The sequence below is a fragment of the Dendrobium catenatum genome, unplaced genomic scaffold, assembly GCF_001605985.2.
Source record: "Dendrobium catenatum unplaced genomic scaffold, ASM160598v2 fragScaff_scaffold_1082, whole genome shotgun sequence".
NCBI lineage: Eukaryota > Viridiplantae > Streptophyta > Magnoliopsida > Asparagales > Orchidaceae > Dendrobium > Dendrobium catenatum.
In genome coordinates this window covers 149587-165833 of record NW_021319544.1, presented here as the reverse complement: position 1 = coordinate 165833, position 16247 = coordinate 149587, and the positions used below count along the sequence as shown (strand labels likewise).

The 16247-nt window shown below is 36.1% G+C and overlaps 2 protein-coding genes across 3 annotated transcripts in view; both read right to left on the bottom strand.

Annotated features, from left to right (window-relative positions):
- Positions 1-1624: 1624 nt before the first annotated feature.
- Positions 1625-3139, bottom strand: LOC110111083 (CASP-like protein 1C1). Its single transcript, XM_020842782.2, has 3 exons — positions 2287-3139; positions 2127-2220; positions 1625-2039 (listed from the first exon to the last, which is right to left on the bottom strand). The coding sequence occupies exons 1-3, from the start codon at positions 2439-2441 to the stop codon at positions 1815-1817; spliced, it is 474 nt and encodes a 157-aa protein (XP_020698441.1). The 5' UTR covers positions 2442-3139; the 3' UTR covers positions 1625-1814.
- A 155-nt stretch (positions 3140-3294) lies between these two features.
- LOC110111082 overlaps positions 3295-16247 on the bottom strand; it is a 55670-nt gene continuing 42717 nt past the window's right edge. Inside the window, exons 5-8 of one of the 2 annotated variants that reach the window (XM_020842781.1) lie at positions 10286-10392; positions 4309-4383; positions 3892-3977; positions 3295-3792 (exon numbers count right to left, since the gene is read on the bottom strand). In XM_020842781.1, the coding sequence (XP_020698440.1) occupies positions 3576-3792; positions 3892-3977; positions 4309-4383; positions 10286-10392 (485 nt within the window). In that variant the 3' untranslated portion in view covers positions 3295-3575. The remainder of the gene's footprint in view (positions 3793-3891; positions 3978-4308; positions 4384-10285; positions 10393-16247) is intronic. The other variant, XM_028698405.1, reaches the window with a different exon arrangement.

The window sequence follows — 16247 nt, the reverse complement described above, 5'->3', positions numbered from 1 at the left end:
TTGTTTGGGCCAAGCTACATGCAAGATTTCTAGTTTTGTACGTGTTGCCTTAAGATACATGTCGATCTCGCACACAACTTTCATTGGTCAAATTGATAGTGCCTTTTGCGTATTTATGATGTTCTGAATGCATCGACAAAGTTCATTTTGCAATTGGACGTTGTTTGGGTAACATCGCACGCCATTTTCCTCGATTTGCCTTGTTGTCTAGAGATGCGTGTCGATCCCCCTAGTGTATGTTTAATTGTTCTAATTGGCTATCATTTTTAGGCATTGACAATGTTTCGAATGCAATGACGAAGTATGTTTTACAATCGGACGTCACTCAGACGTCATTTCATTTCAATTTCCTCGATTTGCACATCATCACCTTGGGATTCGTGCCATTTTGCTAGGGTCGATTCCATTTAAACAAATTAATTGTAGTTTTTGAGTGTCGACAATGTTCCTGAGGCAACAGCGAAATTCATTCTAGATCGAATGTGGTTTGGGTGACGTCGCATGCCAATTTATGATGTCAGCCATCCCTTTGGACCGATCTCATCTGATTTGATTGGGAGGGGTCCCCACTTAGGCGAATTCGATGCCCGGATTGCAACGGTGTAGACCGTTTGGCAATCGAAGGTCATTTGAGCCTTCAAGTAACGCATCGCGTCGACACACGCGTCGCTTGATCCGCCTTTTTTTTGCTCCCTTTACATGTGATTTGATGCGTAGGGGTCAATAAATTTGTTTGAGATATTTGATAATTGAAGGTTGTGAATGCCTAAATATCTTTACTTAATTGGAAACAAAAATAATTCTTAGCAAGGGTGAATATGTTGCAACTTCATTAAAAGTTATAAAGAAACATTTGGATAAATAAAGATAATTTAAACCCAAATCCAAAATTGACTTTAGTTTTGAAAAATGTTGAAATGCAAAACTCAAATATAATGCCAATACACTTGTTGATTAGCGATCGAAGGTGCAAATTTGAAATTTCCTTTCTACCATTTTGAGAGCCTAGGCCCAACTATGAAGTTTATGTAACATGAGAAGCACACCTGCTATAATAACAAGAAAAACAATTTTGGTTTTTGCCTGAGAGTGATGCTACCCGATATGCGAGAATGAGAGAGAGCTCATGCATGGGAGGAAACTAAGCCTTGGGATTTCACGGTTTTAACGTTTGTTTGACTAACTGCGACTTAATTTCATGTTTTTGGCCCATGAATTAGTGATTGATAGTGCAAATGAGCTGGTTGTTCAAAACTGGACGGTTCATTTAAATCCGGCCTGTTCAACGATTATAAAGTTGAACTAGCATTTATTCTAATTTTTTCCCAGTTCCATGCTAAAGAGGTTTGCTCTAATACCGGACCTGTTTCCCGGATAATTCATAGTTGAATCGATCGATCTAGTCCAAATTCAAAAATTTTGATCTCAAGACAACATTCTGACACAGAAACCTATTTAGATTTTGTCAGAATCATATTTCAAAATAAATAGCATTACAATCATGAATGGATACCGATAAGGTTGTTTCCTCAAAATAATGAATTCATACCGATTTATCCTTCATTCCCATTAAAAATAATAATAATAAATAACACTATAACTTTACATTGCAATAAGATGACATCCTCAGAAGAGAAAAACCTCGGGAGTACAGCATGCCAAATTGCCAAACATGCAAGCGTAAGCATCATTGAATATTAAGTTGCATCCATAACTAATTAAGCAATTAGAATACACTCTTTTGATAAGAATACAGTGATGTTTAAAGACAGAAACATGCATACAATAGTAAAGTCCACTTGACCACCATTTGTTTAGGGAAGCAGAGGATTGAGCTCAGTGGTTATGGTATGCAGAACAATTATGGTGTGGAGTAAAAGTCCAATGAAGCCACTTATGAGGGCTTCCATGATCTGGTTGCAATACTTGGAGACCTCATCGCAGATGGGAAGCCATCCTGCATGCACGTTTCCCTTCTTCCCCACCTGTGATATCGATCCAGCCGACGCCATTGCACCAGTCAGCAGCATTGCAATAATCTAAATGCAATCACACAACAAACTCAACAACACATGATACACGTCTTTCTCATAAAAAGCAATAGAAGCCAAGCAAGTTAGTCTTACCACAGCAAACCATCTTGAGATTAGACCTGCCGGCAGTAAAAAGAGAGCAATAAGGCTGTAGGCAGCGGAGATGGAGTTGGCTATAACGAAAAACCTGTAATCAAGGTTTAACTTGCAGTATATACATGTCTGGTATGAGAAAAAAAATTGAGTTAATTACGTGAAAGAAGGGATTTGATAAAACTCAGCCTTGATGGTGATGCTGAAGATGTTGGTAGTCTCATGGCTAGTGGCCATGATGGCAGCAGCGGAGATGGTTGCTGCCATAGCCAGGAACCTGAGCAAGAGAGCGCAGGCCCTTGAAGCTTTGGCCATGGTTGGAGTGATGGTGATGGTGAACTGAGAAGTTAATTTAGGAGAGGAAATTGGAGGGGCAATTAAAAAGAGGATTTGAGGAGGGTAGATACGGGTGTTTAACTAAAGGAGAGGGAGAGGAGAGGTTAGGATGGAACATTATGGAGTGGTGGGGTCCAATTGGCAACCTATACTCAGCATTCTTGGAAGGTGCAAAGCGCTTCCAAGTGTAGCTATCGTAGTTGAGAAGATTTAGGCAGCTATATGATAATGTCACATTGATGACATTCTTTAGAAAATTAGCTTCAGAAAAATGTAATTAAACAATCAATTTAATAAACTTTCCATGTGGTTTGGGAGAGAAGGAAAGAGGCATGCAGAGTTAGTTGGCTGAGGTGAACCATCAATTGTAATGGGTTGGTATCAGAAAAGACGAGCTGGAAAGAAACCAATCAAAAGAAAGGAACTAGGTTCTTGGTGAGACTATTATAGTGCCATGACTGAGATGCATGATTAAAATCATTTCTAAAAATACTTAGTATAGCTGTACTAGCCGAATATCCAAATTTCCACGTCATTTGATATATCAAATTCATTGCTTCTAGCGAAATACACAAATTGACCCTGGCGCCCCTATATTTTATTGACATCAAGTTCTTCAAGTAGAAAGTTCTAAAAATTTCATCTAAAATATCGTTAAAGACAAATTACATAGCTTCTCTTCAACAACCGAGTGCTTCTACAACAGGTAGGGTCCTTGACACAAGCTTCTTATCTACTAGTCCATTCAATAGCTCCTCGTCATATGTTCTCATAATAGTCTAGCAAGTAGCTGCGAGAATCATATCTAAAAGGAACTGCCAGAATGCATGAGTTAAGATCGCAATGTGATAACATAGTTCAGAAATTCAAAACAGTAGTTCCCCAGGTTTACAAAACTATAGTTTTAACCACAATGACTCTACTTTGTTTTTTAAAAAGAACATACAGAGTTTTCCCTCAAATCTGTTTGGAAATAATAATGATACCACGTTAAAAAATGTGAAACCTGTTGCTTTAATCTCGTCCGCCCAGTAGACTTACAAGCAACAATTACCAGCTATAGTTCATCTTCTAAGCACAAGGACAAGATTAAAAAAAAAAAGTTCTGTTCTTTTAGATGCAGTTGTTATGCCTTTCCTTCCGATTGATGGACCGGCCCATCCGCAAGCGTCGAGCAGTGAGGGATTTGAGTAAGACATCCAATGCATTCTCCACATTTTCCGCATGTTTATCAAGCCCATGTGACTGCAGCACCGGATGATGGTGAAGTTCTGAGAGAAGACCACCAGCAGCAGCTGCCGTGCATGTTCTATCCCAACCCGGCTGTGGCCTTTTAACATAGAACAGGCAAAATATGCATCAGATGCGGAAACCAAAGTGTGGAATGGCTTGACGGGGGAAAGATTGTAAGAAGAGTAAAATGCCTCACCGGAGTTTATGCATCACTGATGCGCCAGTACTTGAAAGAGAAATGCAAGGTGGATCTTTCTCCCCCCATGTAGCGGCCCATCTCTCCTGAAAAGAAAATGCTTTTATATGGGTTTGCTTTGATGATATGTTTCGCATTATTTGTAATCAAATGAATTTCATGGAATATTATTATTATTTTTTGAGTGGCCGACAGCAGCTAGTTGGCGACTAGCCAATCCACTCCACGAATGCTGATTGAATTGGCTCCAATTAATTGTCATTTAAAATTAATTTGATGAAGAAATGCAGAATAATCATAAACCTTAGCCACTTAATTACCAGCAAGATAGCTTCAGGCTCTTTGTGGAAAATAATGAAATGGTGTAGCAATTCAACGCTCAATAAGATATGAAATTTCAAGAAAATCATGGAGTACCTTCAAACGTCTATACATTGCAGCAGAATTGCTCCATGTGCCATCAATTAGGACAAAGTTTAGCTTCTTTTGATCCTGTATATTTTAAGTTCAATTCATCAGTTGATTTTAAATATGTTTATCCCTGCAATACAAATAAGGATTTATAAAATTTTAAAGAACACGCCCACTCAGAAGCCTATGTGGCTGCAAGCTCTGCGATTTAAAGACAACAATTATTTGACTTAACTAAACAAAGCTTACAAGGATTGGCCCTGATAGACTACAGGGAAACGTTAACCCTAATAGGCTCCAGGGGTAGGGCTGCAAGTGAATCAAGCGTTCGATGAGCTACTCGTTGTTCGGTTCAATTAGGTTCGTTTGTGATTGTTTAATTAATTAAACAAACAAACCTGAACAATATTTTAAATAATCGATCCTTAAATAAACAAGCTTGAACACTAATGTGTTCGGCTCATTTATGTTCGTGAACAACATCATTTAAAGCTCGTGAATAAGCTTGACATTAGGCTCGATAAAAAACTCGATAAAAGCTCGATTCATGTACAAGAGACATTTCACATTTGTTCATGTTATCTTGATTGTTTGTTTAAAATGTACATGAACAAATATAAGATGAATCATAAATCACTTGTTCGTGAATGAAAAAATTTGCTAGCTCGAAAAATCTTGTTATATATGATCATGAACTTGCTCATTTGATAGTTCAAGAATACTCGTTAGATATATTCATGAACGTGTTTGTTTGATATTTCAAAAAAAAAAATCGCTAAATATGTTTACGAACATGCTCAATGTAATTATTTGTTAGGAGGCTTGATAAAACTTGTTTGTTAAGTTAATGAACATCTAGAAGTAGAGCTCGTTTATAGTGCGTTAAGGCTTGTTTGTTTAAAGCTCGATAAGAACTAAACGAATTGAACATGAATCAAATATGAACACTCATTAATTTAAACGAACCAAACATGAACACAAACAATAAAGCTTGAATCAAACACGAACCAAACTTCAACAAGCTGATATTAAATGAACACAAACATGAACACTCACATACTCGACTCGGCTCGGTTCGTTTGCAGCCCTATCCAGGGGACTAGGGCAGCTCATAATATTATGTAATAAGAGATATCTATTTAAAATAGTGGTGACCTTCTTGTGCTTATTGTTGCAGATTTACAAAGAGATCTAAGTATTTGTTTTATTAAATAGGCTTTAATAGGCTATACCAAGACCTTCAGGGACCAGGCTTTTTTCTTCCTTTTAAAAACGTGGTTGTATGGGCTAGATGACATTCTAGCTGAAGTTGAACAAAGCACAAGTGAGTTGAGGGAAGCAAACAGAGAAGTAAACTATAGATTGGGTAAAATAAAATCAAAGTGAATCTTATTCTTAAGTAATTTAGTGCTTCTTGAAAGGGCTAACCGCTGTTTAACAGATAGAGTATTATTTAAACTAAATCTGAACACCGACGTTGAGCTCTACCTCGAAGTCAATTAGAAAGAGGGCAAAGTGTCGAAGAAGTTGCAACTTCTGGTTCATAAATGAATTAGCAGCACTGGCTCAATAAAACAGATGTTGTGGTTTTGTCTCTGACTTGAAGGGAGACCAATGAATAAAAGTTGAAACGAAGCAAGCGATCTAGAAGAGAGCGAGTAGATTCCGTCCGTGAATATAGCAAGAGAAATGGGGAAGTCAAACAAGCAACCACATCATGCAATCTACAACAAGGCCATTTCCATCTCATACATACACACGAGCAATAATGTACGATCGTGGAGGGTGAACATTCAAGAGAAATTGAGTGAACGAGAGGGTGATAAAGATAAAGAGATGGAGAAGAAACAAAAAAAATTGGGAGGATGAAGCAAGGGAGACTTAGAGGAGGATCATTGTTGTAACAATAAAATTGAGAGAGAGTAAGCGTGGGTAAGCTAACTGGAATCAAACTTAGAACTTGTATCTTCATTTATTTCTTCCTATGCAAAATTTTCAACTCCAAATCCATAAGCCTAGATTTGTTCTTTAATTTACAAGTTAACTTTGTAAGAACCTTTTGGTGAAGAAGAATAATATCACTAGGAAAAATCAAGAATTTGAATATTAAAAGAAGAGGAAGAAAAATAAAAAGGAATATTTCAGACATGTATTTAAGTCAGAATTTAATTAATTACTTTCTTCTTCTTTTTCAATTAATGTAAGGTTTGAACAGAAAATTTCATTGTTTTATGGACTCTATTAGGAAAACATAATTAAGATTGCTATTTTCTGAATTAAACTTTAGGAATTTATTGAGGAAAGGAAGAATCCGTCAGGAGAAGGCATGTTTTGCAAAAGGAAAAAGAAAGGTAATAATAAATATAGACAATTGAAAAAAAATAAATTATAATTTGAAAAACAATTACAAAAGATGATAGAAAATAAGTATTTATGGGCGATTATATGCATGTATAGGTGAAAGCTAAGAGAAATGCGTTTAAAGATCAACTAAAAATTAATGGGGTAATTATATTCCTATATTATAGTAGTTGTTCAATAATACTCCCCCGACAATTTGAATATGGACATTTTAGTCCCAGAATATCACATTGTCCCAATTTAATCCCTCAACTATATGAAATTGAAACAAAATGATCCCTTTGGGACTAAATTGGAATCAACTTTGTAAAGATAGACTAAATTGGGATCAATTTTATATCACAATTACAATATGAAGGACTATTTTAAATTAATTTTATATAGTTAAGGGACTAAATTGGGACGGTGTGGTGCTTTCGGACAAAATTGGCCATATGCGAATAGACTGGGGACTATTTTGAGATTTTTCTACTTTTCTATGATTTAAGTCATTGACTGATATCACCTTCTATATGTGCATTGACAATATTAATATTTCTAAAAATTCCATTCAAATGATTAAATGATTTTTTTTCTTTTACTTGCATACTTACCCTCATATTGTGATAAATGTTAAATAAAGCATCTTATTGAAACTCATGTATGCACAAATTAAATATAAATATAAGCAAAGATGAATGAAAACAAATGTCATGTATGCATGTGCCAAAATGAAGTAGTTCACCTATTTGATACTAGCTGTGGATGCAATGTGAGCCTTAAATAATATATATATATATATATATATCTTATGAGAAAAAAAAAAATTAAACAAATGGAGTAACTTAAATGTTACAATTTAAATGGTGTTCCTAAGATGAGTATTTTATTAAAAGTTATAATATGCTAAATTACTGACTAAATTTCTTGCTATAAAATGACATGCTCTTTATTTTCCTTAGAAAATGACAAATATGCATGGGACAAATTTCTTTTAAAATGATATTTTAGAGATTTCGTATGTTGAACTATATGCATTTTCCTTCCATTTTTTAAACTACTAAATTATAAAACTATAATTAGTCAATAAGTTGTTATGTGACTAGACCTATTATGAAATATTAATACTTCAGAAAAGGCACTTCTAAATTAAATGAGTGCTAGAGATGGACTTACATATAGGAAAATAGGAGCAAATACGAATAGTTATTAAAATATCATATGTACTTTACTACAGTTAATTTATTTGAAATGTATTAATTAGAATTGATTTGCGTATACTTTGAATGTCAACAAAATATTGTTGCTTAGTGATTCTTTATATTTTGCATGTTGTTTCAATTTGAATTACTTGTAAAGGTCGTTGAAGAGAATTAAACTACCGCCCAACCGATTGTATTAGTCATGGAATTTCAAGTTATCGGATCAGGTCGTGATAGAAATGATGGAAAATGAAAATGAAAAGCAATAAGTTAAATTAATATTCTCTAATTTCTTCATCTAAAAATATTCTTCTATGCAATTTGTGAAACATGTCAATCGGAAATAAAATATTTGAAGAAATTAAAATTAAGAATCAATCAAAAATATTTTTCCTGATTATTCAAGTTTTCTTTAAAAAGGATTGAAGCAATAGTTTTGATAAAATATGCATTAAAGTATTGAAGAAGAAAATCCTTTATAAGAATAAAATAAAAAAAAATGAACTATACTATAAAATATTGAAAAAAATATTGAAGTCAAATTAGCTTTTATAAAAACATTAATGGTGAAGCTTTATTACTAGACAAGATTCCTATTGATAATTAGATATAAGATGTTATCAGAATTTAAGACTAAACTAAATGCGTAGCATAATGATAATTATAAAAAATATTAAATTTAGTAGTGATATGATAAAATTATGGGGTGGTTAGAACATATGGTTAGAAAAAAAAAAGTCACACCAATACCAAAAAATAAATAATTTGATTGGCATCAAGGCAAAGAGGTGCGTATATACTATGTTAAAATTAATAATAATATGAATGATGCCGCGGTGACTAACATTAGAATTAGTTCTGAATTGATCAAAAGGTTTTCCAACCGTAGCATGCTAAAGTCAAGCATGTGACTATGCTATATATGCCTGTATTGATTATGAAGATACTTTAAAAAAAATCAAAATGAAACAACTTTATAAAGATTCTATGTACATGATATCACTCTAATACTGATGATACCCCTTTTGAAGCAAAACATTTGAAAAATAGAGAAAATTCTCAAAAGGGTCTAAACATTAATAAAACAAGCCATAAATGAATTTTTATTAGGCACGAAGTTAATTATTTAGTGGATATTATTGGAAGTTGAAGTAATAAAGCACTGTAGATTACATAAAAGAATAGATATAGAGTGCGGTAGCTAAAATAAAGAAGTGAATTAAAAATTTTATGCAATAAGAAAATATCAACTAGACCAAAAATTTCATAAATAATAATTAGATCGAGTACTATATAGACCTGCGTGTTGGCAACAAAGAATGACAAGTACAGTTAGTAGAACATTATGAAGATAAGATGTTAGAAAATAGATCAAATGATTTTGGAAGTCTACAACCATGAAGATAAGATTCACCAATAAGTGCTTGCAAAATTAAAGTTGAAGGAATAGAAAGAAAAGAGAGGCATGGCCAAAGGCAATCCAAATAGAGGTCATGCTTGCAAAAAATAAAGTTAAAACCTCATTTAGCACTCAATAAAAAATAGGAATAATGGAAGATAAGATAGTAGAAAATAGATCAAATGATTTTGGATGTTTACAACCATGAAGAAAAGATTCACCAATAAGTGATTAAAAAATTAAAGTTGAAGGAATAGAAAGAAAAGAGGCATGGCCAAAGGCAATCCAAATAGAGGCCATGCTTGAAAAAAATAAAGTTAAAACCTCATTTAGCACTCGATCAAAAATAGAAATAATGGAAGATTCATAATCAATTAAAGAGAAGAAAAAAAAAATCAATTAAAAGACAAACAATAGTCTTCAACTTAAAGCTGATTTTCTCCTGAAATATAGTTGACTAGCATTTAAATTTTTGGCTTTAGATGATTTATGCTTCAGTTAATGTAAAGTTTCTCAAGAGTATTATGTGATAAGAGAGTATTATATAGAATTAGAGGTTAATTTTATAAAACTATAATTAGGTCGATTATGTTGTATGGATCCAAGTGTTAGTAACATAAAAAGTTATTGATAGCTAAGCTGAATATGGTGGAAATTAGAATCTTAATATGAATGCATGATAAAATTAAAAAGAACATAATGAGGAACGATTATACTAAGAACACATGGAGTGTCATTTGTTGAAAATAAGAGAGTTAAAAGTAAGATTGGATGGCTTAGACGTACAATGAATGCAGAAAATACATTATTAAACGAGTAGATAAAATTAATATTGAAATATTAGCTACGAAATATAGTAAACCTAAGGTAAGAAGGATAAATCTATTAAAAAAATTTTAAGCAGAATAAGTTTAATGCTTAATACATCAGTCAACATAAAGAATGTAAAATGAGAATGCAGAGAGCTGACCAATATTATGTCGCTAAAGCTAATGATGTTGATGATAAAAAGGAGAATCAGGAGAAACTAAAAAGAAGGTACCATCTTTTCACCTTCAGGATCAGTAAGTGAACTGTTAAAGAAGATATCTTTGACTGATTTGGGAGAGGTGTTTTGATTAGGATAAAGAAACCATACCAATCTTCTTCCTGGCAAAAAAAGATTTCGCTTAGAATTCATGAAGAATCAAGAATAATAAATTTGGGCTAAGCAATATCCTTAAATTCAAGGAAAATTGTCGTCAAAAGGGTTTGTTTATGGGTATCTAAATTAATTTACATAAGTCTTTATATTCTTAATATAAGCTTTGCTTGGCATACTCATGTTATAAGCAGAAGTTAAAAGTCAGTCTTGTTGTTTTATATTGTATTCAAAATTATCAAATGGTGATTATTATGCTATGAAAAAGACCAAACAAGGCTAGCATACAACATTAGTGACAATTAGTTAAAGAAGGAATAAAAATATAAATTGGTATAACTAAACAATGTTGAGATGATCTAGGCCATCAAGAGTAAAAGCACAATATCAGTAGTGAATTATGATGCTTCAATTATCGGTGCTCAGCATTATATACCCTTAGTTGCCTTCACAGGTATCCTCACAAATAGCAATTGGCTCATAGAAAGGATATTTCTTTCCAAGGAGTAGATGCCTTAGCAAACTCACCAATAGCTGCTATAAGGATCCGTCCAAGGAGAAGTCACATTTCACCCAGATCCACTCCAAGAACTCAACCCATAATGGGCGACTAGAAGGTCCTTCAACCAGAGAAGTAGATCATCACTCATCTTAGTCAAGCTCTTACCCATGAAGCCCTTCAAGCTCTTACCCATGAAGCCCTTAGTTGCCTTCACAAGTATCCTCACAAATAGCAATTGGCTCATAGAAAGGATATTTCTTTCCAAGGAGTAGATGCCTTAGCAAACTCACCAATAGCTGATATAAGGATCCGTCCAAGGAGAAGTCACATTTAACCCAGATCCACTCCAAGAACTCAACCCATAATGGGCGACTAGAAGGTCCTTCAACCAGAGAAGTAGATCATCACTCATCTTAGTCAAGCTCTTACCCATGAAGCCCTTCAAGCTCACCCAACGCATCAACAGGAAAGTGCCAACCTCAGCAATCCCACACTCATTCGGCTACAACTCATCCCAAGCTTGAGAACTCGCCATACCCACTCAATTTTCAACTTGCCTTCATCAGCAGGGCAATGTCGAGCCTCTTATATCATTTGCCGACATCACAAGATAACCCTCTGGATATGTATTCACCCACTTTCAGGACTAGCCCTACACCTACTCGCCCCCTCTAGAGATCGCTATCACCCAGAATTGAGGAACCTCGAATCTCCATCCTTATTATTTGAAGAAAGCTCATCAACCTCCCACTTAAGAGTGTCAAAATCGGGTTAAGGGTCGGGTTCAGATCGAATCCAATATTGACCCGTTTTTGTTTGACCTGACCCAAACCCAACCTGTTTTTATAAACGGGTTAGAAATTTCAACCAAACCAGACTCATAGGGTTTCCGGGTTGACCCGACCCGACAAGAAACCACGGTGCAAGTCCCTCCCGTCGTCATCATTACTTCTGATCCAACTGCAGAATAGTGAGTCCCTCCCATCGTTGTCAAGGTTACTTCCGATCCAACTGCAAAACGGTGAGCTCCCTCTCATCATCGACGGCGGCATTACTTCTGATATAACTGCAAAACGACGAGCTCCCGTCATTGTCGTCAATACTTCAGATCCAACTGTAGAACGACGAGCTCACCTCCCTCTAGTCATTGTCATTGGCGCTACTTCCGATCTACCTGCAAAATGGCGAGCTCCCTCCCGTCGTCTTCGTTACTTTCAATCTGACTGCAAAAAGGCAAGCTCCGAGCTTTCTTAACTCGCGTGACTTCCCACCTAATATAAAGAAAAACTACAAAGCAAGCGGACTACGCTTGCATGAAATGGATTGACCTGGAATCGGGTCATAACTGGATCAACTTCGGGTTAGCAGGTTGACCCAGACCCAACCCAAGTTTTCAAACTGGTCGAATTTACATTCAATTTACAGAGGATCTTCCACATTCTTCCCTCCTTCAACTGCATTTTGACAAGAAATTTTAAATATTTATTTGGGGATCTCAGCATGTAGCACGATGTCGACCCAAATAAATATTTAAAATGCCCTCAGTCTTTAGGGACACTTGTAGATATCATTCGGGATACTTCTTTATATAGCTTTAGCTTGAGAACTGAGGTCTTGGTTCCTTCTATCATGTGCTTTGTGCGTCAGATATTCATGGAGAATTACCTGATTTATCTTTACAGACTTGTCAAGTGGTTTTTTGTACATTCAACCCTATGCTTTTTGCTTTGGCGGGCTTAACGAAGGAGTAGATTTCAGTGACCTAAACTATTTAGGCTTGCATTAGGTCGGTGGCGAAAAGTCATCGGTCTAAAGCTTTGTGCCTAACGGACTTGTTGATGACGAAATCCTCTTAGTTCAGCCTTAGACTTTATGTGAACTATCAGATATTTTCTCTGATCCTTTGCTTTGTGCTTTGACGGACTTGTTGAAGAAAAATTTCTTCGATCCTCGCTTGATGCTTTATGGATTTATTGAAGGATTTGCAGGCTTTGGATTAGGTTGATAGTACCAAATGTGGGTAATATCTTGATCGTTACCCACTTGAGGAGACTTTAATCTGAGTCACTTGAGTTCATCAGATCATGAGAGCTAAGATTTGATAGTTTTTCGTCCTCTGGTTGCTGAGATGGGGTTCCTCTACTACGGTATTTTTTATGGCGTGTTGAGTAGATGGAGCTGTCAGCGATCCGACCATATTTGTGCGTGTTGGTTCCGACCTCTTACACCTATTCATGCTTCAGACTTGAGCTACGGGAGATGTGCTCCCAATGCTGAATCTACTAAAGTTGGTAGATTTGGAATTATCCTTCGTGGTTGAAGATTTGGAGCCCACGTACAATTAGTAGTTGTTTGCGACTCCTCTTTCCTATTAGAACTTTGATTCGTCAGTCAATTAAGAGAATTTGATAGACTATGATCACTTGAACTTGTCGAGTCAAATTAACCTTCGTACTTCCTACAGTCCTTACTAACGGGTTGACAAAGTGGGGGTTCCGCTACTATGGCCTTTCTTATGGCGTGTTGAGGAATTTTGAAATATATTCTCATAATTCAGGAATATTTCAAGACATGAAATGTATACGCTAATAAATATGTACAAAAATATAGCGTATTAAATATAATATTTTTCCAAGTAATTTTATGCATAATATTTCTTCAAATAACGGCATGGGTCTCTGACCTTCCAGGTTGATTAACTAATAAGCCCCTCCTTAAAATGCCTTCTCGATGAAAAAGGGGCCCTTCCAGTTGGATACAAATTTGCCACCAATTTTTCGGTGTGGGATGATTGGTCTTCTCAGCATCAGGACCAATTCCCCTTCCTGAAATGCCCGAAGACGCACCATACGATCAAAAGATTTTGTCATTCTTATTCGGTAGATTTTCAGGTTGTGTTGAACTTGTAACCTGAGTTCATCAAGTGCATCGCTCTTCCATTCTTAGGCGAGCATTTGGCTCTTGAGTGAGATCGTTTTGGATTGCTACCCGGAGTGATGGTAGTTCAACTTCTAGCGGCAATACTGCTTCAACTCCAAACACTAATGAAGGAGTAGCTTTGATTGGCAACTTATAGGTTGTACGACATGTCCATAGCGCTTCTTCCATCTTCGTATGCCACTCACTATATTTTTGGTAAGGATCTTCTTCAACAGTTTCACCAGCATCTTAGTAAAGACTTCTGTCAAGTCATTTGCCCTTGAATTGTATATGGATAAAAACCGTCAATCGATTTTATGCCGATCAACGAATTTATAGATTTTTGTACTTTTGAATGTTATGCCATTATCCGAGATTATGCGGCGTGGAATACCGAATCTATAGACAATATTATGGGTAAAGAAATTGATCACATGATCGTATGTGACCTCTCTGAATGCGGCTACCTCTGCCCACTTAGAAAAGTAGTCTGCCAGAATGAAGCGGTGTCCCGCTGAAGATGGCCGGTCTATTGGCCAAATTATATTTGTGCCCTAGCATTCAAATGGTCAGGACATTACTATTGGGTGCAGTGAATTTGGTGGTTGATGTATGACATCACCATGGATTTGACATTCATGTCACCTCTGGGCATGGTCAATACAATTTCTTACTATTGTCGGCCAATAATAACCCATTCTTTTGATTTTAGCTGACATGTTGGGACCTGACTGAAGTGCTCCACAAAGCCATTCATAAACTTTTGTCACTACCTTATCAGCTTCCTGGATCCCTAGGCACCTTAAGCACATTTGATCAAAAACTCGTCTATACAATATGTCATTGACAAACGTATATCGTAACACTCTCTTTTGAATTTACGTGGCTAGAGATTTATCTGTTGAAAGTTTATTTTCTTTGATGTAATCGATGAATAACTGTCTCCAATCTTTCTCTACAACAATATCGAGGCAATGCAACCACGATTCTGAAGCTTGACTAGCTTTACGTCTCTTAGCTACATGATATCCTTCCGGATATTTTTTCATAATGATCTGATGGAGAGGTTGAGGGTCAATTGGGATTGTATCTTATTGACTTAAATCCGATACTCCTTCTGCCCTCGGGAATTGTAACAGAGCGGGCTCTAAGACCCTGCGGGTGTAAACTCCAATGAATATAGGCCTCTCCTCATTGATGTTTGTCATTTCCTTGGCCAATTTGGCCAGACAATCTGTTTTAGCCTTCTATCCTCGAAGAACGTGAGCTATTTTAACAGTTGGTATTTGCTTCAGAAGCTCGAGGGCTTGCCGGTGGTAATGAGCAAGTTCAAGTTTGCCAACCTTGTAAATGTCGAGGACCTGATTTATCACAAGTTGAGAATCACTAAAGATTTGGAAATTTTGAATTCTGACATCGATCGCAATCACAAGTCCTACTATTATAGCTTCGTATTTGGTTTCATTGTTGGTCTGAGTTCAGTCAAACTGAATAAAAAATCTCATTATGCCTCCCTCAGGTGCTACAAAAATGAGACCGATGCCAGCTCGGGCCCTTGCAATATTTGGAGGTCGGGCAGGCTTAATCGAAAAAAGCCCCATCAAAATACATCTCCCAAAATAGTAATTTCTCCTCTTCCTTGACCTGCATGATCTGCTTGTCGGGCAAATCATCATTTAGCGGGGAATCTGCCGAGATTGGATGTGTTACAAAGAAGTCTGCTAACACTTGCCCTTTCATCACCTTTTGTGGCATGTATGTGATATCAAATTATAGGAGTAGTACTGCCCATCTGGCTAAACGACCTGTCAATACTGGTATTGTCATCAACAACTTCAGTGCATCGATCTTTGATATCTAAGTAACTTTGTGAGAGAGCATGTAGTGATAGAGTTTTAAACTGTAAAAATCAAAACTAGGCAATACTTCTCAATTAGAGAATAGCGGATTTCAGCGCCAATCAACCTCCGACGGATGTAGTACAGCGTGTTCTCCTTGCCTTCTTCATTGTGTTGGGTCAATAATGCTCTGAATGACTCTTCTAGTGCTGTCGTGTACATTATAAGAGGCCTCCCCAGAATTGGCGCTGCCAAAACGGGTGGATTTAATAAATATCTCTTAATACTATCAAATGTTTCTTGGTACTATGTGTCCCATTTGAAATATAAATCTTTCTTCATTAACATTGAAAATGGCTGGCACCTACCCGATAGATTCGATATAAATCACCAAATGAAAGCCAGTTGTCCTTGTAAAGAACGAAGTTGACGGAGATTTTTGGGAGGCAGCATCTCCATAATTACCTTGATCTTATTGGGGTTGATCTCGATACCTCGATGACGAACAACGTACCCCAAGAATTATCGGAGGTGAACCCAAAAGCACATTTGAGAGGATTCATCTTCAGATCAAACTTTCTAATTCTCTCAAATACGATTCTTA